This window comes from Pseudorca crassidens, chromosome 10, assembly GCF_039906515.1.
Source record: "Pseudorca crassidens isolate mPseCra1 chromosome 10, mPseCra1.hap1, whole genome shotgun sequence".
Lineage (NCBI taxonomy): Eukaryota > Metazoa > Chordata > Mammalia > Artiodactyla > Delphinidae > Pseudorca > Pseudorca crassidens.
In genome coordinates, this window is record NC_090305.1 from 35,500,690 (window position 1) to 35,527,713 (window position 27,024).

Consider the following 27,024-nt stretch of genomic DNA (forward strand, 5'->3'; position numbering starts at 1 on the left):
CTAGCTATCTATTTTACATTTGGTAGTGTATATATGTCAATGCCACTCTCTCACTTTGTCCCAGCTTACCCTTCCCCCTCCCCATGTCCTCAAGTCCATTCTCTACGTCTGCGCCTTTATTCCTGTTGTGCCAATAGGTTCTTCAGAACCAGTTTTTCTTTTTAGATTCCATATATATGTGTTAGCGTATGATATTTGTTTTTCTCCTTCTGACTTACTTCACTCTGTATAACAGACTCTAGGTCCATCCATCTCACTACAAATAACTCAATTTCATTTCTTTTATGGCTGAGTAATATTCCATTGTACATAGGTGCCACATCTTCTTTATCCATTCATCTGTTGATGGACACTTAAGTTGCTTCCATGTCCTGGCTACTGTAAATAGAGCTGCAGTGAACATTGTGGTACATGACTCTTTTTGAATTATGGTTTTCTCAGGGTATATGCCCAGTAGTGGGATTGTTGGGTCATATGGTACTCCTGTTTTTAGTTTTTTAAGGAACTTCCTAATGTTCTCTACAGTGGCTGTATCAATTTACATTCCCATCAACAGTGTAACAGGGTTCCCTTTTCTCCATACTCTCCAGCATTTATTGTTTGTAGATTTTTTGATGATGGCTACTATGACGGATGTGAGGTGATACCTCATTGTAGTTTTGATTTGCATTTCTCTAATGATTAGTGATGTTGAGCATCCTTTCATGGGTTTGTTGGCAATCTCTGTATATCTTCTTTGGAGAAATGTCTATTTAGGCCTTCTGCCCATTTTTGGATTGGGTTGTTTGTTTTTTTCATATTGAGCTGCATGAGCTGCTTGTATATTTTGGAGGTTAATCCTTTGTCAGTTGCTATGTTTGCAAGTATTTTCTCCCATTCTGAGGGTTGTCTTTTCGTCTTATTTATGGTTTCCTTTGCTGTGCAAAAGCTTTTAAATTTCATTAGGTCCCATTTGTTTATTTTCATTTTTATTTCCATTTCTCTAGGAGGTGGGTCAAAAAGGATCTTGCTGTGATTTATGTCATAGTGTGTTCTGCCTATGTTTTCCTCTAAGAGTTTTATAGTGTCTGGCCTTACATTTAGGTCTTTAATCCATTTTGAGTTTATTTTTGTGTATGGCGTTAGGGAGCGCTCTAATTTCGTTCTTTTACATGTGGCTGTCCAGTTTTCCCAGCACCACTTATTGAAGAGGCTGTCTTTTCTCCATTATATATTCTTGCCTCTGTTATCAAAGATAAGGTGACCATATGTGCGTGGGTTTACCTCTGGGCTTTCTATCTTGTTACACTGATCTGTATTTCTGTTTTTGTGCCAGTACCCTACTGTCTTGATTACTGTAGCTTTGTAGTATAGCCTGAAATCAGGGAGCCGGATTCCTCCAGCTCTGTTTTTCTTTCTCAAGATTGCTCTGGCTATTGGGGGTCTTTTGTGTTTCCATACAAATTGTGAAATGTTTTGTTCTAGTTCTGTGAAAAACGCCATTGGCAGTTTGATAGGGATTGCTTTGAATCTGTAGATTGCTTTGGGTAGTATAGTAATTTTCACAATGTTGATTCTTCCAATCCAAGAACATGGTATATCTCTCCATCTGTTGGTATCGTCTTTAATTTCTTTCATCAGTGTCTTATAGTTTTCTGCATACAGGTCTTTTGTCTCCTTAGGTAGGTTTGTTCCTAGGTATTTTATTCTTTTTGTTGCAATGGTAAATGGGAGTGTTTCCTTAATTTCTCTTTCAGAGTTTTCATCAGTAGTATATAGGAATGCAAGAGATTTCTGTGCATTAATTTTGTATCCCACAACTTTACCAAATTCATTGATTAGCTCTAGTAGTTTTCTGGTGGCATCTTTAGGATTCTCTATGTGTAGTATCATGTCATCTGCAAACAGTGACAGTTTTACTTCTTTTCTGATTTGGATTCCTTTTATTTCTTTTTCTTCTCTGATTGCTATGGCTAAAACTTCCAAAACTATGTTGAATAATAGTGGTGAGCATGGGCACCCTTGTCTTGTTCCTGATCTTAATGGAAATGCTTTCAGTTTTTCACCATTGAGAACAGTGTTGGCTGTGGGTTTGTCATATATGGCCTTTATTGTGTTGAGGTAAGTTCTGTCTATGCCTACTTTCTGGAGAGTTTTTATCATAAATGGGTGTTTAATTTTGTTGAAAGCTTTTTCTACATCTATTGAGATTATCATATCGTTTTTATTCTTCAATTTGATAATATGGTGTATCACATTGATTGATTTTCGTAATTGAAGAATCCTTGCATTCCTGGGGTAAACCCCACTTGATCATGGTGTATGATCCTTTTAATGTGTTGTTGGATTCTGTTTGCTAGTATTTTGTTGAGGATTTTTGCATCTGTATTCATCAGTGATAGTGGTCTGTAGTTTTCTTTTTTGTGACATCTTTGTCTGGTTTTGGTGTCAAGGTGATGGTGGCCTCATAGAATGAGTTTGGGAGTGTCTCTCTCTCTGCTATATTTTGGAAGAGTTAGAGGAGGGTTGGTCTTAGCACTTCTCTGAATGTTTGATAGAATTCGCCTGTGAAGCCATCTGGTCCTGGGCTTTTGTTTGTTGGAAGATTTTTAATCACAGTCTCAATTTCAGTGCTTGTGATTGGTCTGTTTATATTTTCTATTTCTTCCTGGTTCAGGCTCAGAAGGTTGTACTTTTCTAAGAATTTGTCCATTTCTTCCAGGTTGTCCATTTTATTGGCATAGAGTTGCTTGTAGTAATCGCTCATGATCCTTTGCATTTCTGCAATGTCAGTTGTTACTTCTCCTTTTTCATTTCTAATTCTGTTGATTTGAGTCTTCTCCCTTTTTTTCTTGATGAGTCTGGCAAATGGTTTATCAATTTTTTTTTATCTTCTCAAAGAACCAGCTTTTAGTTTTATTGATCTTTGCTATCGTTTCCTTCATTTCTTTTTCATTTATTTCTTATCTGGTCTTTGCCATTTCTTTCTTTCTGCTAACTTTGGGTTTTTTTTCGTTCTTTCTCTGATTGCTTTAGGTGTAAAGTTAGGTTGTTTATTTGAGATGTTTCTTGTTTCTTGAGGAAGGATTGTATTGCTATAAACTTCCCTCTTAGAACTGCTTTTGCTGCATCCCATAGGTTTTGGGCCGTCATGTTTTCATTGTCATTTGTTTCTAGGTATTTTTTTAATTTCCTCTTTGATTTATTTAGTGATCTCTTGGTTATTTAGCAGCATATTATTTAGCCTCCTTGGGTGTATTTTTTACAGTTTTTTCCCTGTAATTGATATCAAGTCTCATAGCGTTGTGGTTGGAAAAGATACTTGATACAATTTCAATTCTCTTAAATTTACCAGTGCTTTATATATGACCCAAGATATGATCTATCCTGGAGAATGTTCCATGAGCACTTGAGAAGCAAGTGTATTCTGTTGTTTTTGGATGGAATGTCCTATAAGTATCAATTAAGTCCATCTTGTTTACTGTGTCATTTAAAGCTTGTGTTTCCTTATTTATTTTCATTTGGTTGATCTGTCCATTGGTGAAAGTGGGGTGTTAAAGTCCCCTACTATTATCGTGTTACTGTCGATGTCCCCTTTCATGGCTCTTAGCATTATGTTTTGATAGTTTGATTAATATGTGTCTTGGCGTGTTTCTCCTTGGATTTATCCTGTCTGGGACTCTCTGTGCTTCCTGGACTTGATTGACAATTTCCTTTCCCATGTTAGGGAAGTTTTCAACTATAATCTCTTCAAATATTTTCTCGGTTCTTTTCCTTTTCTCTTCTTCTGGGACCCCTATAATTCGAATGTTGCTGCATTTAATGTTGTCCCAGAGGTCTCTGAGACTGTCCTCAATTCCTTTGATTCTTTTTTCTTTATTCTGCTCTTCAGTAGTTATTTCCACTATTTTATCTTCCAGGTCACTCATCCGTTCTTCTGCCTCAGTTATTCTGCTGTTGATTCCTTCTAGTGAATTTTTAATTTCATTTATTGTGTTGTTCATCATTGTTTTTTTGCTCTTTAGTTCTTCTAGGTCCTTGTTAAACATTTCTTGTATTTTCTCCATTCTATTTCTCAGATTTTGGATCATCTTTACTACTAGTACTCTGACTTCTTTTTCAGGTAGACTGCCTATTTCCTCTTCATTTGTTTGGTCTGGTGGGTTTTTACCTTGCTCCTTCATCTGCTGTGTGTTTCTGTCTTCTCATTTTGCTTAACTTACTGTGTTTGGGGGTCTCCTTTTCGCAGGCTGCAGGTCTGCAATTCCCATTGTTTTTGGTGTCTGCCCCCAGTGTGTAAGGTTGGTTTGGTGGGTTGTGTAGGCTTTCTGGTGCAGGGGACTGGTGCCTGTGTTCTGGTGGATGAGGCTGGATCTTGTCTTTCTTGTGGGCAGGACCGCATCCGGTGGTGTGTTTTGGGGTGTCTGTGAACTTATTATGATTTTAGGCAGCCTCTCTGCTAATGGGTGGGGTTGTGTTCCTGTCTTGCTAGTTGTTTGGCATGGGGTGTCCAGCACTGGAGCTTGCTGGTTGTTCAGTGGAGGTGTGTCTTAGCATTGAGACAGAGACCTCTGGGAGAGCTCTCGCCAATTGATATTACATGGGGCTGGGAGATCTCCAGTTGTCCAATGTCCTGAACTTGGCTCTCCCACCTCATAGCCTCAGACCTGACACCTGACCAGAGCACCAAGACCCTGTTAGCCACACGGCCAGGTACATGGGGAGTTTCTTGCCTTTTGGGTAGTCTGAAGTCTTCTGCCAGTATTCAGTAGGTGTTCTGTAGGAGTTGTTCTGCATGTAGATGTACTTTTGATGTATTTGTTGGGAGGAAGGTGATATCCACATCTTACTCCTCTGCCATCTTGAAGGTTCTCCCCCGCTTGATTATTGTCCATCGAAATCAAAGTGTGTTTAAATTTTCCCAAGAATGTGAAAAATGTCTTCCATTTCACACAAAGTTGACATCAAGTTAGAAGATCTTATTTAGTTCTTATTTAATCTTGAGATTGAAAGTTTAGAGAAGAAGGCTTGTAACTCAAATATAAACTAGAGCTCCATGTGATCCAGTCTGTGTAGTGTGTCATTTTGAACATACACAAAAGTCAGGTTGTTTTCAGACTCTCAAGCAAATGCAAAGGGTAGGAGAGTGCGTATTTAATGTGCTGCAAACATCTTTCACATCCTTTCTCCATTGCTGTTTCTCTCAGCATCCTCCACACTGATAGCAACCACCTGCTGTCCTCTGCCGCCACACTCGGTTCTCATTTTCCCACTCTCCACTCTCTTTCAGAACTCTTCAGATAACTCATCCCCACAATGTAAGCCCCTTTTTCCCTTCTTTTTTGTGCCTGTATTCGCCACCTCTTAACCTACATTCATGGATTTCTGTTTCTACCTACTCAGACGGCTGGAGAGCCCAAACGCTTTGTTCAGTCTTGAGAGGAAAAAAATGGAGTCTCCAGGAAAATACAGTTTTCTCCCTTTGCCTTTCTAATGACAAATCCTTAAAGAGGAGTTTTTATAAATCCTTCATCTCTCTGCAAACATATTTATAAATAAATCACTTGGGGTTTTTAAAATTATAGATTAATGTGTAAATTAGAAGATTATGTAGGCATAATATATGCACATCCTCATATATTTAAAGATACTTATCTTGCTAATTATTTTGCACTGTAAGGTTTTTCTTTCCCCTATAAATTCACATAGCACATAGTGCCAGGCTTTAATATAATATAATGGGTGCTTCAAAAATGTGGTTTATCAATTTACTGACAGAAAATTCAGTGTTACAATTTTAGGGAAAATTGTTTTCTATTCTCTTTTGTATCCCTTCAAAATATACACAAAAAAATGAATTCAGACTTTATGCAAGATTCTGCTCAAATAAATTTCTGTAGACAATGGATTTTTCCACATTACTGTATAAAACTTTTGTTTCATTTTAGTTGCCTCTTTAGATGGTCATCTGAAAATGATTATGCATTTAATGAATCTAAGTGTTTATTCTCAAGGGTCACAGAAAAAATATCTGTCAGAAATGCTACAGTAAATGCATTTTTCATGATGTAAATAAGATAAAAATTTAGCCTTCACTTTCTAATACAGTATACTGGACTTGAAACTAAAACATAGTTCAGAACTGGATTGTGTTCAGAAGGGGTCATTTTCTTCTATTGAAGTTTCATGCATTTCTGTTATGTTTCCAGATTTAAGCTGCTTATTATTAATACTGAGACAAAATGGTTTCTTCAGAAACTTGGGAAATAATAAACAACCTCAATTAGAGAGCACTTTGGCCTGGATTTGGTCCATGAACTTATGGACATGAAGCCGTTTAGTGTGCTTACATCTTGAGAATCCTTTCAAGGGAGTCTGTTTGGATTATGTACCCTGTGATGTGTTTGCCTCTTGCAAAGTTTGGTTTGAAGTAGTTGGGACAAGACTGTGAACAAATCCCTGAGAATCACAGAGCTGGAAAGAACCTAAAAAGGTCCTTTTTCTTAGCCCCTGTATCCAAGGAGAAGAATTTGCAAATCATTCAAGACAGACGGTTGCTGATCCTGTTTTTGTGACACATCCAAGAGTGGGAGTTCTGATTGTGCCAAAGGGACTGTTTGAGAAGAAAGCACCCAACATCCCTGTTCTCCCATCTAATTTAAAACTTATTCAATGTGAGCAATGATGGGAGAGATATCCAGTCTGTTTCTTGGGTGGTTGATGGTGTGAGGGGATTTACCTATGACGTTTCAAAATCTGGAAGATTTGTTCATGCTCATACCATTCTTATATTTAGTTCAATTTAGTTTACTTAAAAAAAAATCATAGTGTTAATCTCTTAACATTTATCTGAGTTACTTTACACCAGGGGTTGCAAAACTCAAAATTCCACAGAGGGAAGGCAGCTAATCTGAAATAAGCCAGTGAGGGGAATAGGGAGTGGTACTATCTGTGCCCAAATTGGGGAGCACCAGTCCTGTAGGATAAGAGCATTCAGATTAAATTTTGTTAAAAAAAGATAGTGCTGGACAAACAAAATGCTCTTTTGACTGAATCTGGCCTATGAGTTTCTTTTTTGTGACCCTAGTCCAATAACCAGTGTTCCCATAGACACTTACAAAAAGCTTTAAATAATGATCCCAAGTGTATCAATTACCACTTAATCTACATTTGCAGTTTTATTTTTCTGACAAAAACACATTTTGAATGTGTAGGTTGTTTTTAATCTAGATATCCTTGCCTTGGATATTCCTTTCCAAAAAATAACTAGTGGTTGATTTAGGTCAACTAAGATTAGCCATGTAACCCACTTTATTTTTCTTACTAGGATTTACAGCTAGATCAATACATCATAAAAGTGGATCTCTCAAGACCTTAGAATGATCTTGCCAGAGCGTGCTTTTAGAAGGACGATGTCTAAACCAAGGGAAACTAAACTTATATGCCTTTAACCAGTACATCCATGTTACATATCTCAAGGGGGCATGATTCAGTATAGTCTTCATGAGTGACAGCGCTGTGCCCCTCTGGGGGAGTGATGGCATTCACAGGGACCACACTGTGGCTGGCACTCCATTATTGTACAGAGATGCAGCCCTGCCTTCAGGTCTAGGCTAGTATCATACATTTGGGAAGCAACGGAGTCTAAGACAACAGGGAGTTTAGGGGACTGTGGCAAACGGGAGAACGCATGTCCCACATAAGCATTCTTGTAGGCAAGATTCATTGCCAGCTTGAGATCTCTGGTGTAAACCAAGGTACGAAAGATGTTTTGCAGGTCGCTCCAGAGACTTTGTATTAGTTAGGACTCTTTTGTTTACATAAAATAGAATCCCATCTCAAAGAAAAGAGAGGATTTCTTGGCTCACATAACTGGGTTAGCTCAGAGAATTGAAGGGGGTGCTGCAAAAATCAGGGTCATTGCTACTTGAACTAGGTACTTGACAAGGCTAAGATTCCTTCCCCACCCATCTGACCCATGCTTGGTTCTGCTTCTTCCCTGTGCAGAAAGACAGGGGAGATGGCCCCTGGCAGCCATGGTTCAAGGACCCCAGCAAAAAGGAAGCTTTTATCCTCTCAAAATTCGTATGGGAGGGATTCTTATTTGCTCTGCTTGAGGCATGTCATCAGCCTCTTAGAAGAATAACTGTTACAGACAGGGCAGGAGTTGGGGGGACCATGGTGGAATGAGGTGGTGTGATTGGCCAGGCCTGAGTTATAAGCCCTGCACATTTGCCTGTTCCTCATGAGCTTGAAGAATGGAATGGAGTGGGTGAAGGGTTTATTATCAGAAGAAGAGGGACTAAGAAAGCTTGCTGGGCAGAACAATTTAGCTCTCCAGTCTACTGCCTTCTCAAGTTTCCCTGAAGCGTAGGTTGCCCTCACTATTTTTTTCTACCCACTTCCCCTTGATAGCAAAGGGAATGCCCCATGACCAAAATTTGCTGGAAATTTTACAAATTACGGGTTCGCTTGGCTTAACAGATGGGAAGATTATTTTTATTTATGGCAAAATGGAGTCATGTTAATTGTGTTAATTATGAGTTGCTACTGTCTTGGGTTCAAATTCCTCTTAAAAATTCAAGCTGCTGAATTATGCACTCAGAAATATTATGAAAGTGAAACAAGTAAGAGTCACTTATCATATTCTCTGTAAAAGACAATTGGCTGCACCAAAGAACTGCTTGAGGCTACTTCTGAGGGACTTTATTCTAGAAGAAGGGCTGCAGTGGACAGAAATGAACTGTTCTGAAAATTAAAACCGAATAAAAATTAGTGAATTTAAGCTACTGGGGCTCTTAGAACTGGGTGAAAGGCAAGATGAAGTAATAAGGTAGCTATGTATTTACAATAGGGACCTTAATTTTGATAATTCTGGTCCAGATTAGTCTTATTGATGTAAAGATTTTAGTCAAATTAAACATACTGTATAGTATAATATCTATTTGCTTAAAACATTCTGCTCTTAGTACTAACTAGTTTATTTGTGTTTTCTGGTGAACTAATTTGATTCGTTCCGATAAAAAGTTTTTAAAATTATAAATAATGTATTTCTCTGTATTTTATTAATTTTTCTAAGTCTCAACTGCATGATCTTTTAAGGTACTACCTCACTTGCCTCTCTCCCCTCAAAAATAAAGGCAGCCCCACCCAGATATGATTCCATCCTGCTCCTGAATCAAACAGCTGTTTAAGTATAGTTCAGATATCTGTTTTCCAGAAATACCTTAGAAGGATTCTTCTATTGAACAAAAAGTAGTTAGAAAACTGCTAACGACACCAATTATAATATCCGTGATCCCATTACTTTGTTGTTGTTTTCAAATCTGCTTAGCTCTTCAAATTTGAGGGACTATAACATCATTTGTTTGGTTTAGTGAACTAAATTCTCATCACAGTAATAATTTGTTGTTGATTGCTTTGATTTAGATGTTGTATAAGGAGCTTTCTAAAGCCTTCTCATCTAGTGAAACAAAATAAAGTCTCACTTTATGCAGATACTTCTAGAAGGTTTCTTCTACTTGCGGTTAAACAAAGAGTAATAAAAGTGAAAAACTAAAATGATTTGTATTTTTTCTAGTATGTAAATGTGATGTGTGTGGAATAATACTCCAGTTTATAATCTGCAAGAGGCCTGAAGCTTTATTTTTGTTTTATTCATGCAAATACTGAAAGATCAGAAATGACAAAATATCTTAGCTTTGTAATTTAAATTTCTAGGGAAAAATGCGTTTTTCAAAAGGAAAGAGAGGGTTTCTACAATGGAGCTTTCATCTGATATCAAACTTTGGTTTATAAAGCATTGGTTTATTTACATAAATCAGAACTGTCTCTAGCTAGGATGATTTAGGCAGTAACCTGCATTGTTGGTTTTAGGAAGTTCTGAAATATTTCTTAACAAAAATGTGTATCCCATTGTTCATTGCTGAAATTCATCATTTGCTTTTCATTACTTTTATTAGTTATTACTTTCTCTTTCTGTCTTTTAAAAATACTACTACTGGTGGGAATGTAAATTGGTGCTGTCACTGTGGAAAACATGGAGGTTCCTTAAAAAACTAAAAATAGAGTTACCATGTGATCCAGCAATCCCACACCTGGGCATACATCTGGAGAAAACTCTAATTTGAAAAGATACATGCACCCCAGTGTTCATTGCAGCACTATTTACAATAGCCTAGATGTGGAAGCAACCTAAATGTCCTTCGACATTTGAATGAATAAAGAAGATGTGGTATGTATATACAATGGAATACTACTCAGCCATAAAAAAGAATGAAATAATGCTATTTGCAGCAACCTGAATGGGCCTGTGGATTATCATACTAACTGAAATAAGTCAGACAGAGAAAGACAAATATCATATGATATCACTTATTTGTGGAATCTAAAATAGAACAGTAATGGACTTATTTACAAAACAGAAACAAACTCACAGACATAGAAAACAAACTTATGGTTATCAAAGGGGAAAGGGGGTGAGGAATAAATTAGGAGTTTAGGATTAGCAGATACAAACTACTACATATAAGACAGATAAACAACAAGGTCCTACTGTATAGCACAGGGAACTATATTCACAATCTTATAATAACCTATAATGGAAAAGAATAACTGAATCACTTTGCTGTACACCTGAAAGTAACATGACATTGTAAATTAACTATACTTCAATTAAAAAAGAAGAGTAAGAGACACCAAGAAAAATAAAATAAAACAAAAAATCACATATGCAAATAGAGAATTCTATAGCTTCAAACTCATTCTTCAAAAATTAAGAAGAAATTAAGGCATTCCCAGGTAAACATAAACCAAGAGAATTTCTCACTCGCAAACTAGCCAGTGCATTTAAGCAAGAAATGAAATAAAAGATATCTAGATTGGAAATGAAGAAGTAAAAGTATCTCTATTTGCCGATGACATAATTGTGTATATAAGAAAATCTTGAGGAATCCACTATAAAATGATTATGAGTAATAAACACATTCCGCAAGTTTGCAGGATATAATATCTATGTAAAAAAATCACTTGTATTTCTACACAGTAGCAATGACCAATCTGAAAACAAAATTAAAATATAAATATTAGGAGAAACTTGTTAATTTCTGCAAAGAAAGATGTCCAAACTAGTCTTTTGGCATTTTGAATATGTTGTTCCATTGCCTTCTGGCCTCCATCATTCCTGTTGAAAAATCCATCGTTAATCTTACTGAAGATTCCTTGTAGGTAATCAGTCACTTCTCTTTTGCTACATTTAAGGTTTGCTTTGTCTTTAGACAGTTTGATTATGACATGTCTAGACTTGGATACCTTTGAGTTTGTCCTACGTGGAGTATACTGAGATTTTTTTTTTTTTTTTTTTTTAGTGGTACATAGGCCTCTCACTGTTGTGGCCTCTCCCATTGCAGAGCACAGGCTCCAGATGCGCAGGCTCAGCGGCCATGGCTCACGGGCCCAGCCGCTCCGCAACATGTGGGCTCTTCCCAGACCGGGGCATGAACCTGTGTCCCCTGCATCGGCAGGCGGACTCTCAACCACTGTGCCACCAGGGAAGCCCCTATACTGAGATTCTTCGAAATATATTATAGATTAATGTTTCCCATCAAATTTGAGAAGTTTAGAGCCATTATTTTTTAAAATATTTCTCCCCTCTCCATCTGGGACTCCCATTATGTGTATGTTGATCTCTTAAGTTTCTATTTATTTTTCTTCATTCTTTTTAATTTCTTTTCCTCAGACTGGATAATCTCAGTTGACCTACCCTGCAGTTTACTGACTCTTTCTTGTATTAAGTCAAATGTGCTGTTCTAGTGAATTAAAAAAAAAAAGTTTTGGTTATCTTAATTTTCAACTCCAGAATTTCTACTGGTTCTTTTTTTTTTCTTTTTTTTTTTTGCGGTACGCGGGCCTCTCACTGCTGTGGCCTCTCCCATTGCGGAGCACAGGCTCCAGACACGCAGGCTCAACGGCCATGGCTCACGGGCCCAGCCGCTCTGCGGCATGTGGGATCTTCCTGGACCGGGGCACGAACCCGTGTCCCCTGCATTGGCAGGCGGACTCTCAACCACTGTGCCACCAGGGAAGCCCTACTGGTTTTTTTTTAAAATTTATTTTTATTAATATTCTTTTTTATGTGAGATCTTATTCTCATACTTTCTTTAATTCTCTAAACATGCTTTACTTTTGTTCTCTGAACATATTTATAATAAATAAATTATTTAACTAGTTAGTGAGCCGTAGTCTGGGCTTCCTCCAGGACTGTTTCTATTAAACATTTTATTTCTTGTGTATGGGAAATACTTTCCTATTTCTTTGTGGGTCTCAAAACTTTTTTTGTTGGAAAACTGGGCGTTTTAAGTAATATAATATGTCAGTTCTGAAAATCACATGCCTACCCTCCCCAGGGTTTGTTATTGTTGTTTGTTAATGTTGTTGCTGCTGCTGGTTTGTTTGTTTAGTGAATTTTCTAGACTAATTCTGTAAAGTCTGTATTCTTTGTTGTATGCAGCCTCTGAAATCCCTGCTCAGTTGCTTGGTCATCAGCTAATGATTGGACAGAGATTTCCATAAATGCCTTGAACCAGTTTCCAAGCTTTTGATGAAGAACTCTGTGTATGTGTTGGGGTACCCCTTCAATGCTCTAGAAATTTATAACTCTGCCTTAGCCTTCATTTTATGCTTGTGCAGAGCCTCAAGGTCAGCCACAAGTGAGATATAATGACCTTCTCAGGTCTTCCCTGGGCATGCACATAGCCCTGCATGTGTATGTGTCTCTCTAGAGCCCCAGGAATATATCATAACTTTTCAAACCCCCTCATAGACATATCATTCCACAGATGTTTATTGTAAGCTTTTGTTCACCCTCTTGTTTGCCTCCTAGCATTGCAGGTTAGGGCAACTGTAATATTAGACACTTAACACTGATTTTTTTTTTGTTTTTCAATAAACACCATGCGGAGAGGCTCTTTGCACTGAGTAAACTCTGAGTCAGGTCAGACAATGACAGGTGCTCAGAGTGGGGCTTTTCCAGGTAGCTTCCAGACAGATCAGAGAAGTACATTTCTTTGGGCTTTTTGGGGAGCTCCAAACCTGTACTGCCCCCCAATCGTTGCTAGTCTCCTGGTTGCTAGTTTGCACAGTCACACTTACTGTGGTTGCAAGGCTATTGTCGTTCAAGGTTACAGTGGAGTTGGGAATGATTAGGTTAAAATATCATAAAGCTCACTGTTTTTACTGTTACTCAGCCATTTTTCTTGAGTAAGCACTCCTTGGACTGTTGTGAGCCTTTGGATAACTTCTAGGGTTTTGAAAAATTTGATTTTTACTATATTTGCCACTGTTCCCATTGTTCTTGTGGAGAAGTAAATTTTAAAGGTCCTTATCCCACCATCTTTATTTTTAATTAGTATTTTCCCTTAAGACAGATGAGACTGGAAGCATATGAAATTTCCCAGTGCCCATTGGAGAGGGGGCAGATTGAGTTTGGATGAGGAGGCTGTACAGAAAGGAACTGGAGACAAATTTTGCCCATTTACATTTCTTTGTTTATTTTTTATTGTAGCAATGTAATACAGAAATAGCCATTGAGTATATATAGGTGAAACTTACATTTAAAAATCTTTATATAGCATTCTATGAAGCTTTGCCATTTGGTTTTCTATTCCACTGAAGATGGGGGGAGAGTGAGCACATATTAGAGGATAGTATATTAAGACAACTGGTAGAAAGAGAGAATATTTAAGTTAAAAAAGTAGATATAACAATCATTAGGTGCCAGTGTAGCACACTACAGTACTCACTTTTCATAGGCTGTAGCTAAATCAAAATGAAAATGCTAATTTGTTCTCTGTATCCTTTGCTTTTCAAGACAGGAATGCCTAATATATTTTAGAAGGTTTTCTATCAAAAAACAATAAAATGTTTAATGTTTGATACTTAAAGTCATAGACTTCATTTACCTAGAGCATTTATGGCTTAAGAAATTTATATTCAAATGACATTGCTAATGGGATAGTGCTATATAACTGGTGACAAATTCTGTTGAGCAGAAATATTCTATAATAATCCAGCTCCCATAGCCCAAGACTCCAGACTGGCCATAGTACCAGGCTGGCTCCTGTGAACCAGCCTCCAAGCCAGCTCCTGTGAACCCAGGCTCCCAATCCACCCCTGCTCTTGACTGGACCCAGATGCCAGACCAACCCCAGTGATTCCCAGTGCCTGGTCAGCCCCTGTGGACACAAGATCCAAGTTCACCCATGCAGGCATGACATCACCAAAGGAAATTGATAAAGCTCCAATGACCGGCCCTAAAGAAATAGAGATCTATGTACTTTCTGACAAAGCATTCAGAATAACCTACTTAAAGAAATGTGGTGAACTACAAGAAAACAAAGATAGACAACTAAATGAAATTAGGAAAACAATGCATGAACAAAATAGGAAGTTCAACAAAGAAATAGAAACCATTAAAAAAACAAACAAAATCCTAGGGTCAATGAGTACAATAACTGAATTGAAGGTTCATTAGAAAGCTTCCGTAGCAGATTCAACCAAGCAGAAGCAAGAATTGATTAACTAGAAAAAAAGTCATTTGAAATCATCCAGTTAGAGGAGCAAAAAGAAAAAAGAATGAAAAAGAGTGAAGAAAACCTACATGAAGTATGGGATACCATTAAAAGAATCTACTCATTATTAAAGTCCCAGAAGGAGAAGAGAGGGATAAAAAAAGGTGCAGAAAGCTTATTTAAAGAAATAATGGCTAAGAATTCTCAAATCTGGGGAAAGATTTGGACATCCATGTTCCTGGAGCTAATATGTCACCCCAAAATTTCAGACCAAAATGGTCTTATCCAAGACATATTAAAATAAAACTGTCTAAAATCAAAGACAAAGAGAAAAATTTTAAAACACCAAGGAAAAAAAATCCTCACAATAAGGGAAACCCCATAAGGCTATCAGCAGATTTCTCAGCATAAACTTTGCAGCCCAGGAGAGAGTGGAATGATATATAAAAGTGCTGAAAGAAGAAAAGAAGAAATCCTGCCAACGAAGAATACTTCACTGGCAAAGTTGTCTTTCAGAAATGAGGGAGAGATACTTTCCCAAACAAACAAAAGCTGATGGAATTTATCACCACTAGACCTGCCTTACAAGAAATGCTGAAAGGAGTTCTTCAAGCTGAAAAGAAAAGACACTAATTAGCAACATGAAAACATATGAAAAGATAAAACGTACTGGTAAAGGTAAGTATATAGTCAATTTCAGAACACTTTAATACTGTCATATGGTGATGTGTTAATTGTTTAACTCTAGTATAGAGTTTAAAATGCAAAAGTACTAAACATAACTATAGCTACAATATTTTGTTAATGAATACACAATATAAAAAGAGGTATTGTGATATCAAAAACAAAATATGGGGCAAGGAGTAAATGGGTAGAATTTTGGGTATGTGATCAAATGGGTATGTGATCAAAGTTAAGTTGTTATCAACTTAAAATAAACTGTTATATCGTTAAGATGTTTTATGTAAGCCTCATAGTAACCAAAAAGCAAAAACTTATGGGATATACACAAAAGATAGAAAGGAGGGAATCAGAGCATACCACATGGAAAGCCATCAATTCACAAGGAAAGACAGGAAAAGAGGAAGAAAGGGACAAAGGAACTACAAAGCAGCCAGAAAGCAATGAATAAGATGACATTATTAAATCCTTACCTATCAATAATTACTTTAAATGTTAATGGATTAAATTCTCCGGTCAAAAGGCACAGAGTAGTTGAATGGATTAAAAAACAAGACCCAACTATATACTGCTGATAAGAGACTCACTTCAGTTTTAAGGACACATGTAGACCTCAAGTGAAGGGATGGAAAAATATATTTCACACACATGGAAACCAAAAGAAAGCAAGAGTGTTCTTATATCAGACAAAGTAGACTTTAAACCAATAAATGTAACACGAAACAAAGTTAATCATAATGATAAAAGAGTCAATTCATCATGAAGATATAATAATTGTAAATATATATGCATCCAACATCAGAGCACCTAAGCAAATGCTAACAGATCTGAAGGTATAAGTAGGCAATACAATAATAGTAGTGGAATTCAATCCCTCTCTCTCAACAATGGATAGATAATCCAGATGGAAGATCAATAAGAAAACATTGGATGTGAACTATACGTTAAACCAAATGGACTTACCAGACCTATACAGAACATTCCTACCAACAGCAGCAGAATGCATTCTTCTCAAGCATACATGGAACATTCTCCATGTGTGATAGATCATATATTAGGTCACCAAAAAACCTTAGAGTATCTAAGAACATTAATTATACCAAATATCTTTTCCAACCACAATGGTATGAAACTAGAAATCAATAACTGGAGGAAAACTGGAAAATAACCAAATGTGTGGAAATTAAACAACACACTCCTGAATAAACAAAGGGTCAAAGAAGAAATCAAAAGAGGAATCTAAAAATAGCTTGAAAGAAACACAAATGGAAACACAATACACTAAAACTTATGGGATGCAACAAAAGCAGTTCTAAGAGGGAAGTTTATAATTATAAATGCTTACATTAAGAAAAAGAAAGATTACAAATAACCTAACTTTAAAACTCAAGGAACTAGAAGAAGAAGAACAAACTAAGCCCAAAGTTAGAAGATGGAAGGAAATAGAGATCAGAGCAGAAATGAGCAAAATAGAAACCAGAAAGACAGTAGAAAAAAATCAATGAAATGAAAAGCTGTTTTTTTAAAAAAGATAAACAAAATTGACAAACCTTTAGCTAGCCTAAGAGTAAAAGGTAGAATTCTCAAACAAATAAAGTCAGAGATGAAAACAGAGACATAACAGCTGACATCACAGAAATACAAAGGATCATAAGAGACTACTGTGAACCTTAATATGCCAACAAATTGAATAACCTAGAAAAACTTTTTTAGAAATATGCAGTGTAGCAAGATGGAATCATGAAGAAATAGAAACTTTGAACAGACCAATAACAGTAAAGAAATTGAATCAGTAATCAGAAACCTTTCAACAAAGAAAATCTTGGGACCAGATGGTTTCACTGGTGAATTCTACCAGATATCTAAAAATTATCACCTTTTCATCCTTTTCAAACTCTTCTAAAAAAATTAGAGAGGAGGGAACATTCCCAAATTCATTTTACAAGGCCAGCATTACACTGATAACAAGCCAGACTAAGGACACCACAAAACTATAGACTAATATCCCTGTTGAATATAGATGCAAAACTTCTCAACAGAATACTAGAAAACTGAATTCAACAGCATATTAAAAGGATCATACACGATGTTCAAATAGGATTATCCCCGGAATGCAGGGATGGTTCAACATATGCAAATCAATAAATGTGATACACCACAGTAATGGAATAGAAGATAAAAATCATTTGATTATCTCAATAGGTGCAGAAAAAGCATTTGACAGAATTCAACATTCTTTCAAGATAAAAACTCTCAACTAAATTGAGTATAAAAAGAATGTACCTCAACATAATAAATGCCATATATAATAAAACCACAGCTAACATCATACTCAATGGTGAAAGCTTTGAAGTGTTCCCACTAAAATCAGGAATAAGACAAGAGTGCCCACTTTTACCACTTCCATTCAACATAATACTGGAAGTCCAAGCCAGAGCAATTAGGCAAGGAAAAGAAATAAAAGCCATCCATATTTGAGAGGAAGAAGTAAAATTGTCTCTGTTTGCAGATGATATGATCTTACGTATAGAAAATCCTAAAGAATCCACCAAAAAACTGTTGGAACTAATCAACAAATTCCCTAAAGTTGCAGGATACAAAATGAAAATACAGAGATCAGCTGTGTTTCTATACACTAGCAACAAAATATCTGAAAAAGAAGGAAAAAATACAATTTAATTTACAATAACATCGAAACCAATAAAATACTTAGAAATAAATTTAACCAAGGAGGTGAAAGATCTGTACACTGGAAGTTACAAGACATTGAAGAGGAAATTGAAGAAGACACAAATAAGTAGAAAGATATACCATGTTCTTGGATCAGAAGAATTAATATTGTTAAAATGAACATACTACCTAAAGCCATCTATAGATCCAATGCAATCCCTATTAAAATTTCAATGGCATTTTTCACTAAAATAGAAAAAAAATCCTAAAATTTGTAAGGAACTACAAAAGAACTTGAGCAGCTGAAGCAATCCTGAGAAAGAAGAACAAAGCTGGAAGCATCATACTACCTGATTTCAAGAGAAGAAAAGGGAACCCTTGTACACTGTCAGTGGAAATGTAAGTTGGTGCAGCCACCATGGAAAACAGTATAAAGTTTCCTTAAAAAATTAAAAACAGAACTACCATATGATTTGGCAGTCCCGCTTCTGGGTATACCTTCAGTATCTGTGGGGGATTGATTCCAGGACCCCTTGCATTTACCAAAATCCATGAATACTCAAGTCCCATATTTGGTTCTCTGTATCCTATGGGTTTCAAATCTGTGGATTCAACTAACCCTGGATGGAAATTTCAATACATAGTTGGTTGAATTTGCAGGTATGAAACCCTTGAATACAGAGGGCTGGTTGTATTCATTGAAAAAGAAAATCTATGTCAAAGTGGATCCACACAGTTCTAACCCAAGTTGTTCAAAGGTCAACTATATATCCAAAGGAAATGCAATCACTATCTCAAAGAGATAATCTGTACTTCCAAGGCAATTGCCAAGGCATGGAAAAACTTGTGTCTATCTATGGATGAATAGATAAAGATGTGGTATATTTTCACAATGGAATATTATTCAGCTTTAAAAAAGAAGGAAATCCTGCCTTTTGTGACAAGATAGATAGACCTTGAGAGCACTGTGCTAGGTGAAATAAGTCAGAGAAAGACAAATACTATATGTTCTCACTTATATATGGAATCTATAAAAACAACCTCATAGAAATAGAGAGTACATGGGACTTCCCTGGTGGTGCAGTGGTTAAGAATCCGCCTGCCAATGCAGGGGACATGGGTTCAATCCTTGGTCTGGGAAGACCCCACATGCTGCAGAGCAACTAAGCCCATGTGCCACAACTACTGAAGCCCACGCACCGCAACTACTGAACCCATGCGCTGCAACTACTGAAACCCGCATGCTCTAGGGCCCACGTGCTGCAACTACTGAGCCCGCATGCTGCAACTACTGAAGCCTGTGCATCTAGAGCCCATGCTCTGCAACAAGAGAAGCCACTGCAATGAGAAGCCTGTGCACTGCAGCAAAGAGTAGCCCCCGCTTGCCACAACTAGAGAAAGCCTGCTCGCAGCAACGAAGACCTAATGCAGCCAAAAATAAATGAAAAAATAAATAAATAAAAATTTTAAAAAGAGAAAAAAAATAGAGAGTAGAATGGTGGTTACCTGGGACTATGGGGTAGAGGAAATGGGGAGATGTTGGCCAAAGGGTAAAAACTTCCAGTTATAAGATGGGTAAGTTCTGGGCATCTATATACAGCACAGTGACTATAGGTAACGGTACTGTATTATGTATTTACAAGTTGTTAAGAGAGTAAATCTGAAATGTTATCACCACAAAGTATACTTTTTTCCACAAGTATTTGAGGTGATGGATATGTTGATGGATGTGTTAACTAAACTTACTGTGGTAGTCATTTCACAATATATACATGTGTCAAATCATCACATTGCACACCTTAATCTTATATATGTTATATGTCAATTATATCTCAGTAAAGGTGGGAAAAAAGAGACATTAGATTAAAAAGGAGATTTTTATAGAGTTTGTAATAATATTTCAATTGGTTCATTAATTGTGACAAATGTACAATACTAGTGTAAGATATTAACAATAGAGGAAACTAGCTGTGGGATATATGTGAACTCCCTGTACTATCTTTGCAACTTTTTTGTAAATATAAAAGGATAGACTACATTTGACCCTTGAACAATGCAGGGGATGGGGCACCAACCCTCCCCGCAGTTGAAAATCCAAGTATAGCTTTACAGCCATCCCCCTGTATCCATGGTTTTGCATCTGGGGATTCAACCAACTGAGGATCGTGTAGTACTGTAGTATGTATTTAGTGAAGAAAATCTGCTTATGAGTGGACCCACACAGTTCAAACCCCTGTTGTTCAAGGGTCAATTGTATTCTAAAATAATAATTTGAAATAAAGAAAATATTTAAGATGACTGGATCCCATTTGAGTTATAGGTCCTCTCTCAGAAAAAAGGATTGACGTGCTGAGACTCCTAGATAAAAAATAATTTCTAGCTAGATAGTCACATACATAAATATTTTTATAGATATTTCTATAAATGTCTTTTCAGTAGTGTTGAATCAAGTTGCTTTTAGAATACTAGCCATTTAATACAAATGCAATTAGCCATTTTGATATTAAGAGTTTGCTATTTCTTTATGTAGTGTACTGGCAGGTTACAATGGTACCATCTTTGCATATGGACAAACAGGCAGCGGTAAGACATTCACCATCACAGGTGGGGCAGAGCGCTACAGTGACAGAGGCATTATCCCAAGGACACTGTCATACATTTTTGAGCAATTACAAAAGGTATGAAGCTTTAAGTTCATTTTATATTTGATATATTCAGCAGAAATTTACTGTGGGTGGAAAATTTATCGTGACATTTTGTTATATTATACCTAAATGAGGAAATATTGTGTAGTAACTCTGGCATTTACATTGAAGGAAAGTTTGGGATTTTGCTGAAGAGGTGAAAATCCAGAAGGTGCTTCTCATTAAAGGGGATGCTACTTCAGCAAAGGCTCAAAGGGAGTTTGTTCTGATACACCCATGGAGGTTAAAACACATTTTACCAACTTTTATATTTGTCATTAAATTGAAGAATATCCTTTTGCCAAAATGGACCTTTGTTTTAGCTACTAAAGCACTGAATAGGATAATGTGGTTGTACTTTTTCACACTTTTAATGGAAGCCCAGAGGAATTTACCACAGTAAAAATCCTATTGCAATTAATATTATTATAAAGGGGAGTTTCCTATCTATATTATATGCATCATTTATTGTGTGGTTCCAAATGCCTGTTGCTTTATCAAGATTTAATAAAACTAACAATGTAGGTACCTCTATCCCCATTTTATAGTTGGGAAGACTGAGTCTTGGGATATATTTATTTTCCTCTGCATCCTCATAAGTAGCTGATCTGGAGCTTCCATCCCAGGTCTGTGTGATGCCAAACTCTGTGCTTTTTAACCACTACATACCCTGCCTCTGGGTATCAGACTGGCTTTATTTTAATGGTTGTATTTAAACAAACTCTATGTAATGAGTCACTTAACTTCTCTGGGTTTCAGTTCTGCCCTCTGTGAAAGTAGGGACTAAACTGTACTAGAGGATCTCCAGCGTCCCTACTAGTTCCAACAATTCTTTGGTTGTAGCAATTCTGTATTATGACAAATGTCCTAACTAGGTCAGTGTAACAGTCTTTCCAAAATATCTCAACTGTATGCTGCTTGTATTCTGAGTTGCAAAGATGAGAAGTTGCTGAGATCTGCATAATTCTAATTTCCACCCATAAAGTAGCAATTACCCATTAGTTCAGCTCATCACTCACTAGCGCAAACATGCCAGCTCTGCATGCCAGAAAATTTGGAAAAGCAAGGATAGCGTATAGTGTATATGTTGGATCCAAATCCTTTCTTTTCATTTACTCATTTATTTCTGACATTAGCTCTTCTGTTTTGTTCCCAGATTTCGCCAACTGGGAATATAATTTCTAATAGTTTTTGTTGCTGTGGCCTAATGTGGGAGCGTGCTGTCTTGGGAAAATCATTGAAGTTGGTGCAGGCCAACCTGGTTCTAAGTGCACTACTTACAGGATGTGGCCTTGGGCAGTTCCTTAATGCCTCAGGCTTGTGGAGTAGCTGTGAGAGTTGAATATACTGTATTTAAAGATATTGTCCAGTTCCTGGCACATAGGAGATGCTCAAAAAATGACAGTTATTACTATTGCCATTAATAGCCATATATATATGCACGTGGCCAAATGATTGCTGAACAATTTCAAAGAATCCTTTGAAACTCAGAACAAATGAAGCTAATTCCCCTGATTAAGTTAAACAGAATAAACAAATTCTTTCCTAATAGAAAATCTATTTGTCTCTTTTTAAATTTTGTCTATGGTTACCAAAATACAGTTTTAAAAGTCTAAATATCTCCCAAGTACCTACCATCTGTTGGGTTCATTATTTTATATCTGTTTGTCATTGACATTACTCTAAACCCCATTTCATTCCAAATGATTCTAAATAACTTCTTGGTTTGGAGAGAGCCCATCAGATCAGCTTATAGCCAGGACAACTCCTTGTAGACGAGCAGATTAACACAATGGGGTACAACACATTAGTTATAACCCGACTGAGCTATGGTGAAACAAGTCAGAGGCAACTTTGAAGTTCTTCATAAAGTTTGTCCTCATTGTTTAGCGGAAAAATGGTGACAGGTACTCAGATGCTCCCAGTTGATTACTTTAGAGGACACATGGTGCTCTCCAGAATCCTTAAAGGAAACATTTGACTTATGCAACTTATTTATTTCAAGATAAACTAAGAACTAGTGCATACTGGGTCCTAAAATGCCTGTGAGTGTGATAGGAGCACATTTGCAAAGATTTTAAAAGAAGAAAATTGATTCCATTTATTTTAGAAATCACTGCTCATTATTTTTGAGTATCGTAAGGTTCATACTTGTTTGGGGGCAAGAGAAAAGGCTGTCTGCAGCAAACATGTGTGTTACATTACAGTCTGGCAGTCCTGAAGAGTAAAAAAGGAGTAATAAGGAAAGGTAGCTGCCACATAGCTCAGTGAATTTTAAGTGTGTATTCCAACAAAAGCCCAGAAAATGCAGAAGCCAGAGGAGCCAAAGGCATTATCCCTATCATCTCTGGGCAATGGACTTGCCATTTTCCTGACTTTTTATTATTTCTTCTAGTTTCTGAAAGAAGAGAGTTTCTCCACTGCTGATGAACGTAGAAGTTGGCTGCTCTTTTTGCCTTTCTTTTCCTTTCCTTTTGTATTCACATACTGAATTCTCTATTTGGAGGCTTTCAGAAATAATAATAATAATAACAGCAATAATAATAACCTCAGCAACAGCAATGATTTATTGGTGCCTATTAGCAGGCCACACATTTTTGGTAGGATTTAAAATACAGAACCTTATTCCTCTGTCACAGCAGTTCTGCCATATTCTAAAGGTTATTATCCCCAATTTCGTGATTAAACAACTGAGGTTAAGGGTGCAGGATCACTCAGTTATAAAGGCAGATCCAGTGTTCTAACCCAGTTTTGTCTGATGCTAAGAGGAACTCATAAACGTATGCTAAAATCTCAAACCGTAATCTATGGGATATTTCACATATGTTCAGATAAGTTTTAGAAATACGTTGTTTTAAACAGGATCTCAGGATGTTGCTGAGTGATTCCCCATGGGCTTTAACTTGCTCTGAGAATCTTTCAGAGATGGACAGTATGTATGCTGATCATGGAACACTTTTTTCCACAAGTATTTTAAGTAATATTTTAGGAAACACTGGATTAGACTAAAGACCACTCAGTCTGTCTAGTATTTGTAGTCTCTGATTCCTGCACTAATTCAAGCTATAATCCCCAAAATTATGCTGATACGATGCCATTACTAAATGAGGTTACTTTAGTCATGATAGACTGTTGATAGCTCTATCAATATAATTGATAGACTGTTTGTCAGCATAAGCAGCCAGAGTCACCCACATCAACAGGCTTTCTGGCATTTGGTTGGGAAAAACTTGATTAGTAAAGATTCAGTCTGTGCTGTCACCTTCACAGAACACCAAACATGGAATTTCAGCTGTAGCTTGAGTGTTTCACTACAGTCCTGTGCTGGCTGAGAGCTGCCTTAGTTTTGCATGTATTATTTCATTTTTATGAAATGGTAGTATCTTTATTTGGATAGTTTGAGACATTTTAGGACCAGAGAATCATATTCGTTTTAATCTGAAGAATGCCGAGGGAGTCGTTATCCAGTTTCTTCACCTTAATTAGTGTGGAAACAGAGGTCTGACTTGGTAGGGACTCAGAGCTAGTATGACTAGCATTCCAGCTTTGGATTTGCAGGCCACTGTTCTCTCCCCCATCTCTGTGACTTGGTCTTCTCCTTCTTTGAATAACACCTGTCAGATGGATTGTCCTGGATATAGATGAGAATCCTCTCTGTGAATATCCACTCTGACAATCTGCCGACCTTCTTGCCAGAAGACACAAATATATTCTCCTCTTATAAGTAGCAAGACTCTAATATTCAGAGAAATGGAAGCATTTGTGTTTTGGGGGAAACAAGAAGTGCTATTATTGATATTTGGTATTGAAAAAGTGAGCTTGGAATTTTCTCGAGACCTGAAAAAAATCCCTTTTTTATTCCATCTCAGAGGGAGTGGGTCCTTTTTGTCTGTTGGCAGAACTGAGAGTAGGACCAGTCACCTTGACTTTTATCCTAATTACATTGATGCCTATATTATTGCATTTCAGCAATGACCCACAGAAAATACCTCTCCCTAACCAACAGTTGAATATCCCTAATTAGCCACTTGGGCAAGGAAAATTAACCCAACAGGTAAAGTACAGGTAGTGAACTGTTAGTGTCCACTCTTACTGTTACCTGATTGATCTAAACTATTTATGTTCCCTGGAATTCACTTTCCATATCTATTTATTGTCTGTTATCTGTCATTGGAAATTTGAATATTAGAAAAGTTAAAAAGGAATTATGATTGAAGATGGTAACTCTTTGGCTACTGAAATTTTTAAACTGAAGAATTCTGTATTCTGTTCTTTTTTCTGTCTGGAAAGTAAAAAATGGTGTGTTATACAGTTCTGCAACCAAGTTGGCTCATTTTAAGTGTATATTGACTTTTTATGTATAATGTGGAACTAATAAAAAATAACAGACTGAAGTTGCTTGTAATCATGGGTGTTGGCTATTGGGGAAAAAAAGCCTCATACATATGGTAACTGGCAACTTGAAAGTGTCACGAACTGAAAATGTAAACCATACAAAGTGAGAGAGTGAAGGAGGGAAACTGTGAGGAAACTAGTGATAAATGTGTTCATCTTTCTCTAAGCCGAATCGTGATTTATAGCCATTTAATAATGTCTTTCTCTTTCCCAATCAGGACAGCAGCAAAATATATACAACGCACATTTCCTATTTGGAAATCTACAATGAATGTGGTTATGATCTATTGGATCCAAGACATGAAGCCTCCAGTTTGGAAGATTTGCCGTGAGTAGCAGAACAACAAAGAATGGGGGAAAATTACTTTCAGATGTTCCCTTCATTTGTTTTCTTTGAAACTTTGTATGTTTCTGGTCTCAATCATAATTAACAAATACTGGATAACAGAATCTTTTTGCAATATAGTGGATATTTTTTTTCAGTTACAACAAATAGACAGTAGTGATGGGACCCAAAACTGCTTGAAATTCATTTCTTGAGACAACCTTTTTTGGAGTCGGCACGAACGAATGCAGTGAATATTCTCGGAGAATGGGCGCTGAGAGGATTGATGGGATGTGACAGTACTACTTTGCTCTTGCCACATTAAACCCTTTTACTCCTCTAGTTGTGGCCTTTCTCTGAAGAAGGTATCCAAATTAGCAATAAGAATCTGAAAGAGAGAAAATGAAACTTTAAGTTTTCCCCAAACGCTTCTCTGCTGTTATTGACTAACATTGACACGCATTTGGTCAGATTGGCACTGACTGTTTCATAACTGAAATGTAAATAGAGTCTTCAGAGCTTATCTCTTACTGGAATAAGTTACTCTGCAAGCATTTATATAACATTACTCACTGCTTGTTTGAATATTTGCCTAAATTATACATATATTAATTAGTAACAATTCATATACTTTTGTCCAGACATCTTCAGAATGTTGGTAGAGCCAAGAAAATGCATGGTAATATTTTTCCTATTACATATTCTAAAGCAGTTTAAAGTATATATTAATCCTCTACCAAAAAGGTCAACAACCATTTGCTTATTTTAATTTGCAAAGGAAACAAGAAGAGATAATAAAGAAAATAGGTTATATAACCTTTATATACATTCTTCTGTTAATGTTAAGAGTTTTTACAGCTCATCTTTTTTTATGCTAACAATATTTACTAGAGGGAGTTAGAAAAGGGGATTATTGTTGGCACTGTTAATATGTGTATAAAAGTTAAGAGAAAGGAAACATTACTGACTCCATGGAAGAAATTGATTTTAAAGAAGCTATTGGAAATAACTTCAGGAAAAGGAAGCACTTTCCTCGTAGGAAGGATAGAAACAGCAGCATTAAATACATAAAGGCCATGTGTTGAGGAGTCATGTGAAGTAAAAGCAGGAAGGCCAACGGAAGCCAGCTTTTGAGGGATTTGAATGACAGGCTTTTGGTGTGAGATTGGTCTTTATTCTAAAGGCTTCTTAATTAGTTTTCTAGCCTCCAGTCTAACCTGTATACCTCTGGGCTAACTCTTGTTTAAAATCGTTTTTAACAAGTCATATCTACACGGAAGAGCTTGATAGCTTGTTTAGTAATAATCCAAAAAAGAAGGGCTTGGCTATGATGAACATGGAGGAGAGAGAAATCTGAGAGATATGCAATAAATAAATAGAAAGAAAGAAGGGAAGGAAGAGAGAGAGGGAGAAAGAGAGAAAAGGAGAAAAAGAAAGACTGAAAGAAAGATTATGCCTAGCACCTTGGACTTGATTGGTTTTGCAAAGAAGGTGAATCACAGCAAGTTGGTGCTCTAGTCATTTTACTGACTGAGGAGATGAAGCTCAGAGAGGTAGGACTTGCCCAGGGTTTCAAAACTAATTGGTTAATGGTAGAACAAGGATTAAAAGCAAGATACTCTCACTCTCATGCCAGAATAGCAAAAATAGCTTCAAGATTTTACCACAGGACCTAGAGAATTAGGAGTAATTGACCTAAAAGGGAGATTTCCATTAGAAAACT

General features: G+C 36.7%; 1 protein-coding gene across 3 annotated transcripts in view; it reads left to right on the forward strand.

The window, feature by feature from the left end:
• KIF6 (kinesin family member 6) overlaps positions 1-27,024 on the forward strand; it is a 390,416-nt gene that overhangs the window by 58,493 nt on the left and 304,899 nt on the right. For 2 of the 3 annotated variants that reach the window (XM_067753073.1, XM_067753072.1), the window contains exons 4-5: positions 20,428-20,575; positions 25,195-25,304. In XM_067753073.1, the coding sequence (XP_067609174.1) occupies positions 20,428-20,575; positions 25,195-25,304 (258 nt within the window). Of the gene's footprint in view, positions 1-20,427; positions 20,576-25,194; positions 25,305-27,024 lie in introns of those variants that run through there. The other variant, XM_067753074.1, reaches the window with a different exon arrangement.